The sequence below is a fragment of the Syngnathoides biaculeatus genome, chromosome 18 (genome assembly GCF_019802595.1).
Source record: "Syngnathoides biaculeatus isolate LvHL_M chromosome 18, ASM1980259v1, whole genome shotgun sequence".
In the NCBI taxonomy this organism is placed as follows: Eukaryota; Metazoa; Chordata; class Actinopteri; order Syngnathiformes; family Syngnathidae; genus Syngnathoides; species Syngnathoides biaculeatus.
Window position 1 is genome coordinate 10,390,155 of NC_084657.1, and position 14,526 is coordinate 10,404,680.

The 14,526-nt window shown below is 42.3% G+C and overlaps 1 protein-coding gene across 11 annotated transcripts in view; it reads left to right on the plus strand.

Moving 5' to 3' along the window:
* LOC133491387 (RNA-binding protein Musashi homolog 2) overlaps nucleotides 1-14,526 on the plus strand; it is a 213,472-nt gene that overhangs the window by 678 nt on the left and 198,268 nt on the right. For all 11 annotated transcript variants that reach the window (XM_061802422.1, XM_061802424.1, XM_061802426.1 and 8 more), the window contains 3 exons: nucleotides 330-411; nucleotides 949-1,033; nucleotides 10,211-10,252. In XM_061802422.1, coding sequence (XP_061658406.1) covers nucleotides 330-411; nucleotides 949-1,033; nucleotides 10,211-10,252 — 209 coding nt within the window. The remainder of the gene's footprint in view (nucleotides 1-329; nucleotides 412-948; nucleotides 1,034-10,210; nucleotides 10,253-14,526) is intronic.

A 14,526-nucleotide genomic window follows, 5' to 3' on the forward strand; every position in this document is an offset into this window, starting at 1 on the left:
TCCTTGTGCGTTTTGCTGTTTTGTTGGCTTTTTTTTTTTTTTTTGTGTGCTGTTTTGTCGGTGGCGTGCGAATGCGTGCGAGCGCGCGTGCGTGCGCGACTGTCGGCGGCGTTCTTTCCCGATCTTCGTCCATCTCAAGTCCTCTATTCGACCCCTATATGCGCATCGCGGCGGTGGTACCGGCGGAGGGGGATCGGGGGTGGGCGGGTGAGGGTGAATGGGGGGTGTTATGTATATGTTTTTATTTATTTATTTATTTATTTATTTTTATTCATGACTCTCCGTTGCGTGTCTAATGACCCGATGTCCCCCCCCCCCTGTGCCCGCAGACAGCCTTAGAGACTATTTTAGTAAATTCGGAGAGATCAGAGAATGTATGGTGATGCGAGACCCCACGACGAAACGCTCAAGGTAAATAAAATCGCCTGACTTTTGTTTCTTGGTGAATCCACTGTGTGTGTGTGTGTGTGTGTGTGTGTGTGTGTGTGTGTGTGTGTGTGTGAGAGAGAGAGAGAGAGAGAGAGCTTGCACGCGCACGGCCGCGCGCGCGCGCCTGCGTGTGGCTTCGCAGCGAGTCAGATAAGCTTTAAACTGCTGGCTGCTGTAAAGCTGCGACCGAATGCAATTTGACATTGACTTTGTGACTGCAGCGGCGGCGGCGGTGTGGCCAGCATAACGTGCTCACTTTCAGTTTGTGCCACAGGACGTCCGCAATCTGGATGATAAACACATTGCGTGCGCCGTAGCGCGACCGACTTGACAAGAAAACAAGTGTATAGATACTGAGGTCAAAGCAAATGTGACGTCCTGTGCAACTGTACGACAGCGCCCCCCCCCCCCCCTTTAGGTTTTAGATTCTAAACAACCGCGAGTTGCTTTGCTTATTTTTTTTTTTTGCATGCATGCATTTTAACACTGTTGTTTGTTTGTGTCTCTTTGCTTCTGCAGAGGATTTGGGTTTGTTACATTCACAGATGCTGCCAGCGTAGAAAAGGTCTTAGCTCAGCAACACCACGAATTAGACTCAAAGACGGTGAGTTAATTTCCTTTGACATTTTTTTGCAAGAACTTTTTTTTTTTTGAATGTCTGAGACTGTGAATGTGTTTTCACTGCCCCCCCACCCCACACACTCCACCCCCCACCCCGTTCTGCTCAAGGTCATGAAAAAAGGGGCTGAATGCATGATGGGCCTTTCAGCGGTAATCCTGCTAATAAACCGCAAGTCCACTGTGAATATGATGTGTGCACGTTCCCTTCTCTGGATGAATGGGAAGACACGCCCCCCTCTTGACTGCCTCTTCATACGCACAAGCAGACACACACACACACACACACACACACACAAAGTACACTCGTCGGCCACTGTTGGAGCCCGCGTGTGTCGTCACACGTTTGTAAAGAGAGCAAAAAAAAAAGGTTCAAAGCACTTCCCTCCAAACGTCCTGTGATAGTTTTTTTTTTTTTTTTAAATATTAGTGAGGACACTTGGGGGAGGGCGGGTGTTAATGTTCATATATGAAGTGAATTTGCAAGTGCCAGTTCAAACAAATAAACACACATTCATAAGTGCTGCGTTGCTGTCATACTTCTTGCGGTTTGAACATTTGTTCGTAGATGAATAATTAAACAGGCGAGTCATTTTTGAAAGATTATCTGTATAGCGACTGAGTTGGGTTTTTTTTTTTTTTTTTCCCACATGATAATTTACACACTGGGAGTTTCTTCAATAAATTTTGCACTCTGAGAAAAGCGTTAGCCAGGTAAGACTCTTTGTTATTATTATTATGTTTTAAAAATATATTTCACAAACGATAAATACGGATAAGATGCCGCCAGCTTTTTAGACTCCCGTGGGCGGAGATTCGGTCTCTCGCTTTACACCTGGAATATTCCGAAACGTAGTTTCACTGAATGTCAGCCGGCGTTCGGACTCCCGATTAGCCGCTTCCGCTTTGCGACGCTCGTTGGCCTCCTGTCATGTCTTGTAGCTCAATTGCCTGGAGCTCCGTTTATGTACTATTGAGCATGAGGGCGATAAGATCACACTTTGTTCCATATGTTTCCAATTAGGAGTCACGGAGAGAAAAGACAGAAGTTCTTGAAAGCTAAATGAGCAGAAAGTTACGACTGATGTTATCGCAGAACTGTAAAATAGTGCAGATTTAAAGGGCGCCTGAAGAGACAAGGTATTTTATATCTTGCGTAAAATATTGAACAGACTTGTGGCTGCAGAGTTGACGCTGTTAAAACTTTTTTTTTTGCTTTTGTTTTGGATTTGTTTGAGCTCAGGGTCACTGTAGACCTGCAGCGGAATTCCAGGAAGGAGTTAAATTCCTTGTGCTCTTTTTAATTATTCTATTAAGCTCTTCATAGGATTGAACCTGAGGACCTTGTTGAGCTCATTCAGTACACAAAACCTTCCAGCTGATTTAATGTCATAACTGGCCCAACAGTGAAAATGCACTTTTCTTGGACTAAAGGACCACAACCAAGACCAGTTCTCATCGCGTCTACATTAGGAATTTTTTTTTTTTTGGGGGGGGGGAGAGGGGGTTACTTGAAATAGATAAAAGCTGCGTGGCTTTATTCTTCTGGTGACGCATGACGACAATGTTCGAAAATGATCGCTCCCAAGACTCGAACACGTTAGCTGTGAAGTCGGAGGACGACGTAGTCAAAAGAGTCATCGTGGAACGCCGCTTTGTCCTTTGAACACGTCTTCATTAAATAACCGGCGGAGAGTCAAGTTTGTTTAGCAAAACGAGTCTCAACGTAAATTCAAAGGATGCTTTTGCCTGGGTGAACAAGTAGTTGATATACACACGTTCTGTTTATTTGCATAGTGATATGCATATTCCAAAAATGTCATTTCCACCCCTCCTCCCACTGCTGTATTTTTCACCAATTTTTTTTTTCTGTAACCATGTGTGACACAACAAAAGATGCAATTTGTCACTCTTCAGACGTTGGAATCAATACATCGTGACACGAACGTATCAATGAAAGTCAGGAATAACAACACATTCAATGTGTAGACATGAATTCAGTCTTTAGTGTTTTATTTGCTATGAATAATAAAATAAAGACTACATGGTGTCGGGTCCCTACTGTATGCGTTAGGTCATATTTTGCAGACCTGTGGTACATCGCACAAAAGCCGGTCTGCTCTATTCAAGGTGTCCTACACACCGAATGCATTTTCCAAATCTTCAGCAGTTATTGTTGAATCTTGGCGATTATTGACACTTTGATTACATTTGTGCGCGTGTGTGCTTTTATACACTTGAAAAGAAACGAAAGTAGGACATTGTCCTTGTGTGTGTGTGTGTGTGTGTGTGTGTGGGTGGGGGGGACATGCTGGGAACGAGAGGAGAGAGGCTCAGCTGGACTCAAAAAGGGAAACATTGTGATTACACGGTCAACGTCCTAAACTGCTCTTCCACTGGGAAGCTTCAAATTAATTGTTTATAATGACTATTATCTCGGTCTTTTATGCCGACTTTTTTTTCCTTCTTCTCTCGATAGAGTCGCCATTTTAAAAAGGCAACTTTACTTGCAGTTCTGGGAAATATAATGTAGCATTCACGATATTTACATTCTGCAGTACTTTACCCTTGTAAAAATGACCTTAGCGAATGGGCGAATAGGTTTTCGACAGAACAAAATGATATTACAGTAATTATCCCAAGCAAAATAGTGAACATTTTAATCAGCAGTTGCTTTGGTAATCCATTAAACCATTCAAAAAAGGAAAAAAGAAAGTAGAATTCCACCAAAGTGATACATGGTGGACGTGGAGGTAATGCTAAGATGACAAAAGTGGATATTCACATTGATATTAAATTATTTTTATTTGTATGAAAAATGGCCACCAAAAAAAGCAGCTATTTATTTATTTAAATATGAGAGTTATGTATTACATTTTTGCTACACACTTTCCAAGTCTGCATCCTGTCAAGACTTGGTGAAGATGATGAAGTGTTTTTATGGTGCTATTCACACCATGATTGGGGGGGCAGGTGGGCATGGGGGGGGGTGATACATTACCGTGATGTAGAGATTTAAATGTATGGAGCTCAGCTCTCATTATTCAGACGAATGTTTGACTGCGTGATTGACACGCTAGCCTCGCGACGGGATCGTGATGACTCAGAACACATTCAGAAATGGATATTTCCCAGCTGCTAATGTGTCTGTCGAAACGTGCTACGGAATAGAACAAACCCGAGGCGGCTGTCTGCGGGCTCTTCCTCGCCATTAGTCACCGGCCGCTCTCCCGCTCTCCTGTTAGCTCAACAATCGTCGCCATCACGATGCGTTACGATCCGTCATATCGCTCGTCGCGTTGCTCAGCACAAATCAAAGGCGAAGAGCGGACTTGCAAACGGTCCCGATATGCGCGCAGATGTTTGATTGGCTGGAAGCCTCGGACGTTACGCGGCCGTCCGACGCATCCTTCCTGTGGCGGGTCACCTTGAACGGGCTGCTTGTCTGTCCGAGGCCGCAGGGGCCGTGACTGCGAACGAGCTGAGTCATATTCCAAGCCTCGGTAGAGGGAATTTACTTTTGTCAAAAGATATAATTAGATCTGTGAGTTTATTAAGTGAGCTTAGCAAACACCTTTTCAGCTTTGTCATCAGGCACTCCAGAATCAATCTTAAAGCAAAATTCAGGATAAATCTAGTCTGCGCCACAATCCTCGTGTTATTCTTTACAGTATATTATTTTGGTTTTTTGTGCTCCTGTTTTTCCCGACCGGTTATGAAAACACTTGGATGAAGATATGAACGAGACATATGGGGAAGCACAGCCTCGGGCTGCACAACACACATGCTGGTAATTCGCAACATATTTCTCATTTCCCCCATTGCTTTGTTGGAAATACGTTTGCCCCTGACGATGTTTGGCGCTCAGGCGGGCATGAACACTTGAAGATGTAGCACTTTACAAGGCAGCAGATTTTTATTTTTTTCTTGCTGGAAGATCGATTGCACATTAATTGCTATTTTATACCAAATGTCGTAGATATAAAAAGTCTGCACACCCCTCTTCAAATGCCAGATATATATATATATATATATATATATATATATATAAAACATAGGGTGGGGAAAGGGAAAATTGGTCGTCCCTGCTAAACCTGCAGCCCCTGAGACCTGACCTCAGATAAGTGGTGGAAAATGGATGGATGGTGTCAAATGATAGCTTTTTCCACCTAGGGCTGCAAATTATTTTAATAATTAATCTGTTGATTTTTTTTTTTTTAAATTAGATTTGTTTTTTGTTTAAATTTCCATTGTCTTATTCAAAAACATGACTTTATTTCAAATTGACTGTACAGAAAAAATGCAGACATTTATGATTCTGGTTTGGTCCATGAGATAGAAAATAGGCAACTTGTTTATAAGAAAAAAAATAATTTTGTGAAATGTTACGATAACTTATATAATTATTGCCATTAATGATATGTTATTGTAATACATATAATTCATATTTACCGGTGAGAGGCCGAAATTTGCAGGCTTAGGAATATTTTAAGTCAAACAAGGTTTTTAATCGATTGTCAAAAACCACTTTCGATTAATTTGATTAGTTGTCGATTCATTGTTTTCATTCGATTTCTTAAAGAGGAAAATCTTTTGAAGGTTTACTTGATTCATTTCTGACATCTGGGACTTGTTTGCTCAGGTTTGGGTCAAAAAAAATGAATTTAAAGAAAAATTTCGCATTCCCGTTTAAACCGGTAAGAAAAACTGAAGTCCGCCTTTGCACATGACACTGGATGACTTCATGTTTTTTTCACCGATGGCTTAATACATGAGTTCAGCAGTGAATAATCATAAATTATTTACAAATAAATGTCTAGTCCAAGGCGACACGGTGGATCAGCTGGGAAGCGTTGGCCTCACTGTTCTGCGGTCCCGGTTCAATCCGGGACTTGCCTGTGTGGAGTTTGCATGTTCTCCCCGTGCCTGCGTGGGTTTCCCCCGGGCACTCCGGTTTCCTCCCACATTCGGAAAACATGCAACATTAATTGGACACTCTAAATCGCCCGTAGGTGTGATTGTGAGTGCAACTGTTTGTCTCCGTGTGCCCTGTGATTGGCTGGCGACCAGTTCAGGGCGTACCCTGCCTCTTGCCCGTTGACAGCTGGGATAGGCTCCAGAACTCCCCCGACCCTGGTGAGGATAAGCGGCTAAGAAAATGGATGGATGGATGGATGGATGTCTAGTCCGTCCACCCCTGTTCCCACTCTATTAGGACATAGCTTGTCATTGCAGATGTGTAATAGCTTTTGCACCAATGAATAGAAAACATCGTGGTGCATACATTTTGGAAAGGTCAATGTGTTTGTTGTCTTTGACTTTGGTGAAATTCTTATTGATTTAGAAGCATAACAAACGGGCTCTTATTCATCTGTCGAGATCAGGAAAGATTGACATCCCTGATATGAATCATTTACGCTTTAATTTGGTGTCCATTCTGCTTGCTATCACACGCAAACACCTGCAGAGCTCCTCGCAGCCCCAAATTGGGAGAAGCTGCGCACTTCGATAAGGCCTTTCCTTTAAGCTTCAACACCGTGCCGTTGTGTGAGGCCAGATATGTGTTCATCAGGAGTTTGCCCAAGAGCTGCATTGATATACAGACACTATTTTATTTTATTTGTATTTCATTGTTCGTGTAAGATTTCTCCGGTACGTTTTGCTGAACTCACTCGGTAGCAGCCTGTCGAGACCTCGTTGTAAAAGGCTGCCTAAGATAAAAAAAAAAAAAGTGCCGGGCTGGTGGCTGTGGGGAGGTCGTGACCTCTCGGTCCGTTCTCATTTTTATTACTTTGACATGGTTGGCTGCGATAATGTCCCGAGGGGACCCACTTTTGTTCCATGTGTGGCATCGTTTATACAAAGCGCAAGTGTGAATTCAGCAAGTCATATAGGCGGGGGTGAAATCATCTGTGTAATCTACATTGGACTTTGTTTATTTATTTTTTTGTGTGGGGTGAAAGGAAAATGGAAGAACACACACCTTAGCATCCAGTATTCAAGTACAACAACATGAAAATACTGCTTGTGTATCATAAGACGTGACCTCTGTCTGTAATTAACATGATTGTGCCTTTTGTAATTCGCTAAATTTCTTTCTCACTGAACCTTCAGTCAGTCAAGGTCTGATAGTTTTGTAGAATGTGTCCACAACAACTTGGAGGTACGCTACACATGCCCCCCCCACCCCCAAATATAGCGGAGTTAACATAATTCAATGACCTTCACACTTCCACAGGTGGAAAAGAATAAACAGAAGGTAAATGGCAGTTGTTAAGCCTCTTAATAGCACAACTTGCCCATATTTGTGCAGCTAATCCTGTAACCAGTAAAACCCATCATGTTCCAAGATGGAAGAACATTCCCATTTGCAACATATTATTCCTTTTTATAAGTATCTTGTTCTACTGGAATTATTTAGGATGTTTTAATGGTACATTTTGGTCAGCATTACCCTCTCCACACATGTTCATGACTGCTTGTTTTTGCAATCTATTTAAATGATTTGCAAAAGAGGCTTAACTATCCTGACATTTGTTTTTTTTTTATTCAGCTGGATCTGTCCATTTTTCTCCCAAACCATAAAAAGTCAGCGGGCCAAAATATTAGTAAATGACGAATATGTAAATGATGACAAAGATCATCCAGGTGAAAGCGAGACGATGTAATTTGTGGCACTCCGGTTATCCGGTGCAAAGGGGGCAGTGCGCATTTTTTTGCACCGTGGCCTCAGGGGCGCCGACAGTTTTGAACCACAAAATCACATATGCATGAGTATGTAAAAGCACGGGAAACAATCGCCGCACCTCACCTACCCTTGATTTCACATTCCTCAAAGGAGTCATTCATCATACGTTGTGACCTAAAAAGGTACTGCTGCAGTATTTCTCCAAAGGATTGGATCGTCGGTTCTCCTCGTTTATACAGCTCTGATGGTATCACGTTATTAATAGTTTTTTCTACTCCTGTTGGAAACTATGTGAACTGGGAAGCTTTATCCTTTTGTCTTTACACAGTTTTTTAACACAGCCCAAGTACGATAGCGATATAAATCAAATTAATAATCACAGTAATACGTGGCCCTTGACCTAAAACTGAAGATGCAGTCGGTCGGCAAGCGCCGGAATTCGGTATTCCGAGCCTGCCGTGTTGTCTTGGCGCAAACAAGGCAGACGCACAGTAATTGAGTTTCAATTGGCTAAGCCTGAGGCTAAATGCTAAAGCAAATCTTTAAATGAAATTCATTACAAGCAGGGTTTCCATTCTCGGGTGTTTTTGAATTCATTTCTCATTTTGACCTGATTTAGAGAGATAACAGTAATAACTGAGACTGGCAGAAATGATGGCAGTGACAAAGCGCATCATGGTTTCTCTTCAAACCCATTAAAGCCTCGTCAGTCTCCTCGGCTTAATTGAGCCGTACGGATGCTTCTCGCATTTCTCAAACGGATCCATCCACACCGAAGGACCAACTTTTATGGAGGGTTACAGTTGCCGTCCGTAACTGCAAGTACAGTCGTTGCAAACGTGAAAATGGCCATGAAATGAATGGCTTACAGTATATCTCGTCGAAATTCATTGGTATGGATTTAGGATGACATTGCTGTGTGATTTATTATAAGTGCGAGGTTGATGAAATCCCCGCCCCTCCCCCACCGTGACATACCTTCATACAAGTGAAATTAATGGGGAAAATTAAGCTAATAACATAACAAGCAGGCGGCGGGCAAGCATGCATCTTGCATTTGGAGGCGTCACCGGCCTGGGATTCTCATTTTCTCCCTGTCATATTCAATCAGCCATTCCCGGTCTAAGTAACGGCGACTCTCCACCATAATGCCGACACCAAGTCAAACCTTGGCTGCTGCGGCTCATCTCCTTGTTTGTTTCTTTCTTTTTTTATTCTTACCGGAACATTTTGTATGTAATGACGTCAACTGCCAAGCCTAGCATTATTTACTGTCCAGCGCAACGATGGGCATTTGCGCGGATCAATGATGGGAAATTAATTGATTGTTGTTGTTTTAATGTTGAATGTTTTCGGTGACACGGTTATTAACATGGAATTGTGTTCAGACTGCCAAGTAGATGATATTGAAGGAACAGAGCCTCTGCTGGTTGCAGCCAAGTAGTGCACCCCAACTTGCCTAAATTGTCACAATCACTCAACAATCAATTCCACACAATCAACCAAGTTCTTAGCTGTCAATTTAATCGATATTCGACCCATCCATTGTTCGGATATTGTTCAACACTGATCGGCAGTAATGAATCTGATTCTCCTAATGGATCATTGCCCAGTCAAATTAATTTATTTTATGCCTTGAATGTGTCAAAGGAGCGCCATCAATTGAGCGTTGACGAGGCCAGCAATTAGGGAGACTTGTCCTGCAAATGATCTGGATAAAAGAGCGCACGAGGCAGCAAATAGTTCTCACAATACATAAGCTTATGCAGGTCATGTGTCACAACTCCAAAGGAAATAAGTTTGTTCAGTTCTCGGGTCCAAGAAATTGGAGGATTGCTTCATTTGCATTTATGTTGTGACAGGGTTCAGTCGTTGCCCGGTGCATTCGATGTTTGCCATTTGAATCGCAAACCTAGTTTGAGCCATCACATAATCGTTCATACATGAGTTATCATTTTATTGTTTGACATTTGGTGCAGATTTTCACTCTTTTAACCACTTAACCAAAATCAACAAGGAAAGGAATATGTATGTCGGCATTTTAAGAATTCACGTAGTCATTTAATTAAGCCTTACCTTCAGCAGATTGGACAAAACAAGAGAATTGGTGATGTCTTTATTTATGAAATTTGTGTTTGAAAAAAAAAATCTCTGTGGTTTTGTCCTTCATGTGCACTTAATTTGTGATTGCACTAATCCCACTTTGAATGCAGCTTTAGTTTTTTTCCCCCCTTTTAAAAGCACACAGCATTTCTCCATTGATGGACCTTTTTAAATGCTTTGATTAGTTATCATTGCTGGTAAAAAAAAAAAAAGTCACATTTGGATCTAGTGCATAATTAATCTGTCACTTTAAGAGGCCAACTTTTATTCTTCCGTAAACAGGATTCAGTCATAATATTCCATGTAATGCTTTTCAAATATCTTGACATCTATGTGTTCTCTCTCTCTTTTTTTTTCCCTCCTTTCCCTCAGATTGATCCTAAGGTTGCCTTTCCACGTCGCGCCCAGCCTAAGGTAAGAAAAATAAATTGGTCACCAGGCCTCTTTGGAGGAAATGATTATGTCTGGTGTCAGCACCGTACCTAATTTTCTGCGGCCACACAGCAGATTCAAAGAGGCAGGGCTTGTCTGTTTGCTTTAGAGAAATACCTCGTCTGGCTCCATTGTTTGCACATTGTTTCTGCTCGGCACATTTAAAAATATCTCTTCTTTTATCGTCGCCGTTTTCACGCTCCTCCTCGCGCTATTGTATAGAAATGAAAGCGTCGCGGCAAATGGATTTATTTGCATTTTGGAGACTAACGTGCAACTTTGTTGTGACAGAAAGCTGTAGAAAGAAGAGTCTAGACAATGTCCTGCCGGAGGTGGGCAACATTGGTGGAGCACAGCCTTGTGGAATTTGTGATTACATGATGCTATGCCCTGCTATTTAGTCATTTTTTTTTTAATATGCGAGAAATCGTCGTCCTCGCTGACAAATGTGTTTACTGTCTCACTCGAAGGGGCTAGATTGACATAAGTGATTTAGAAATATCTTCATTTGGCAGCCGCCGCGTATCAAACGTCCCAATTAGCATGGAGACAAAGCTCCAATCACATTGTGGCTGTTGTTCGTGATGCATATTATTTTCTCTTGATCGCTGGTCTTAAGTATCTCTATTGATGATTAAATATGCGACGTCGTACAGATGGTGCCGCCAGCGCAGTCAAGGGCTTTGTTGACATGCCCTCTCACCCCACCGCCCCTCATGTAGCGTGCTAGAGTGTAGTGGAGCGCTTGTACGTTTGACTATGGGGACTCCAAGTGCAGTTTCAAATTTCTTGGCGATTTCATTGAGACGTCACGTGTGGTGCCGTCAGCGTAGAAACCTTCAAAGCCAGAGCAAATTCAATGATTGAATGAGAAATCAGTGACGGCACCAAGTCAGATTCATTAGCATCTTCTCAGAGGTTGGAGTTATTCTATGCTTTTCAAAAACATGAAATCATCATTCTTATCTAATCTTAATTATTGTTGTTCGATTTTTGTGATGGTGGTCTTCAAAAAAAAAAGTGTTTTTGTTTGTTTGTTTGTTTTCCATTGCTCTTGCTGTCTGTCAGTAGATAAGTATATGTGTTCAAATGTTTTGTAAGGTATTTAAAGGCCATAACTTTATATATTTTTTGAAGCACCATAAACGTTATAAAAGCATTTAAATAGGCTATTTCTATTTCGCTGTTTACACGTATTGCTATGGGTGGGCACGTAATGCTATGTACTGTATCTGCATCTACAAGTTATGCAGATGGTTATATATTATACTTGTGTGTGTATTTATTTAAAAAAAAAGCCATGTAATTAGCTTTTGAAATTTCAATTCAATCGTCCTTTTTGCCCGTACGCTCTCTTGGTGGCTGCCTACTTTGCTGCTCACTCACAGCTTTGTTTGGAATTGACCCCGTTCGAGTTTAAAGGAGCGCAGCTCAGCTCAGCTCGGCCGGCGCGCGAGCACCACGGGCTTCGGAAATCAAACGGCGACGCGTCCAATCAGCACTAAATGTTCTCACGGATAACAGTGACCTCATCGGCAAACCTGACAATGACCCTTTCGCCGGCGAACGCCGCAGTAGGGTAAAACCGCCGCATTATGTACGGCACGTAGGCTAATGCTGGAAACAGACAGGAAGTGAAGGTGAACACAGAGGACATTTGGCTGTAAACAAGTGAAGGTGTTTGCACCGGGATGACAGGATCACAAGAAAAACAACTTGTATCAGACGGCATTGCTCCCCGTGGCCAAACACAGAGACACAGACAAAAGCTATTTGGCAGCAACTGTTGTGAAGAAAACTTACAACTATCTACTTTAGACTGGAAGGAAAACAGAACGGAAGAAAAAGTTTTAAGGGCATAACTGTACGAAAGGGTTAAGAATGACAAATCGGTCAAAGCACGCACACGGGCGTCTGCGCCTCTCCGTGCATTGGTGGCTCGTGGACGTTTGATTTCATCCGTCTCCCTTATTTAATGTGACTATCGGCGTATTTAAGTCTCGGGAGAGGTGAAAAAGGTGAAACAAGCCCAGACTGTACACATTATAGAAAACATGCTTAAGAAATGCAAGCTGTTGTCCATGTTACAAGGAACCTGTCACGGGGCTGCTGTTGATCTGGACGATTCCAGCTCGGAAAGGCAGGACAAATATATTTATAGACTTTGAGATCCTGGGATGAGGTTCCCTCTGAGAATTATTGACGTTTGTCTGTCCTTATATTACATAAAGTGTTTGTGTCTATAAACCTGAGGGTTCAGCTAGGGAGCTAAAAGTAGCCTCTACTTTTAAATTTTGTTGTCTTGCTGCATTGATTATAATTTATCCTCCTTTAAATTAGGGCTCGCACAAATTCCAATTTTTTTCGAGTCGGCACGTGTGATAAATACGAGACAAATGTTTTTTTCGGGACACTATTTCCATGCTGCATGTGGCCTTCACTAACTTTTGTTTGTCATTTATTCAATTTAAATTTGCCACCATTTTTTTCTGTTTTGCAAAAAGCCCAAAGTTTAAAATTGTCGTCTCAAATTATTAGCAAAAACTTAGGACTGGGTAATGTAAGCTGATTGTTTTGTTCACTCACTTTGGCTTGGCGGACGGCCGAGGCGGCCGTTGGGTGACGCGACATCGCTGACATACGAGGCGGTCGCCCTCCCTCAAAGCCGCAAACGGCCCAAACTCCGTTGATGAAGTCATATTTTCTAGTTTTGCATCACATGATGTGGTTGACAGCCTTAAATATATATTGCGCTAGCTCGAGGTGCTACAAGCAGGAACTGCACGCACCTCCGGTTGTTTTCCGAGACACGAGCGTGTGATTCGTGCAATGTCTGTATAATATCAGTTTTTATTCACTCGTAGAAAGTATAAATAAGAGCAATTTGCTCTGAGGATTTTATGTAGGACGCTGCAGCTCCCATACGTAGTTATCGACTGTAATGTTGTGCCCCTTTATTAATTATGGCAAATTATTTTGTGGATCTCTGGGAGTTAGAAAATCCCAACAGAAGCCAGTAAGTTGCTCCCGTCTTTTTGTACAGAATGGAAAGTCATTGTCAACGCTGCAATGCGCTTGCACATTTTGTCTGCATGTGCGTGCACTTACAGCATTTATGTACTTGTCACTTGCAATACTGTCAATATTGCATTATAATTTGTATCGCACATTACTTTTTTCTATGGCACATTGATTGCACCTCTATGCGACTCCTTTTTCTGTTCCGTCAAAATTATCTAATAATCAGTTGGGCTCAAAACTGCCATCAAGTCCTGACAGATGAGCGACTGCTGATTTCAAATCATGCATTAGTCATTGAGTAAATAAGTACTCTCATGAAAAATCTTAAAATGTGACACAAACGTCAGGTTTGTGTTCTCTGCTCAAAATTTGAAATCATTTTGGGATTCAGTAATAATTACGAGCACCCCAAAAGCAATGTCAGCCCGATCATCTTTTGTGCCGTATGGCCTTGCTTGAGCTTTCCCAGAAAGTCTGACGGTGAATGATGTAACAAGCCCTGTTGTGTTTCTTGGAGAAATCAAAGCCAGCCTTCCACGCACTGATGTTGCTCAAAATTCAGCGTTGGACGGCCGGTGTCGTGGCTGCTTGTCGTCGCCGCTTCTGTTTCCCACGGCGGAGTCGCGCGCCCAATTTAATTGCCACTGGGACCGTGGCCACTTCAGTCGGAGATGAGTTGTCGCGGCTTGTTATAAAATCTAAAGGACATCGCGGCGTCTTACGGGCGTAACTCTTTCCTCGCACCCCAGGATGGGATTTGCGTTCTGGGCGTCCCTCCTGCTCGGGTTGTTGTTGTCTCATGTGCACAAATAAATATGACCTTAATAGTGACAACACTCACCAAAGTCATTTTTTTTTTTAATCTCATTTGTTAACTTGTATGTTGTTAATGTCTGTGAAGAAAAAGGCTCAGCGTGATTGAGGTAATTCAATGATATAACGTCAAAACGCTGTCCTCTATTTCACTTGAGGCTGACACCTGTGACTGTGGCTTCCCTTTTAACGGCCGACTGTCAAAGCCGCGTTGCTGGCAGCTATGTCTTAGTTCTCCTTTTTCGTTCCACACATACTAGCGGCTTTTTATCCATTTCATTTCCCCTCTCTGGTGCGCACATTTTCTACGAATGGCAAATTGACTAGTCTCCTCGCTCTGCTCTCTAGGACGGTTTCCTTTAAATGATTGATTTTTGACATTTCAATCAAGGCAAAAAAATAAAATAAAAAAAAAAAAGGAC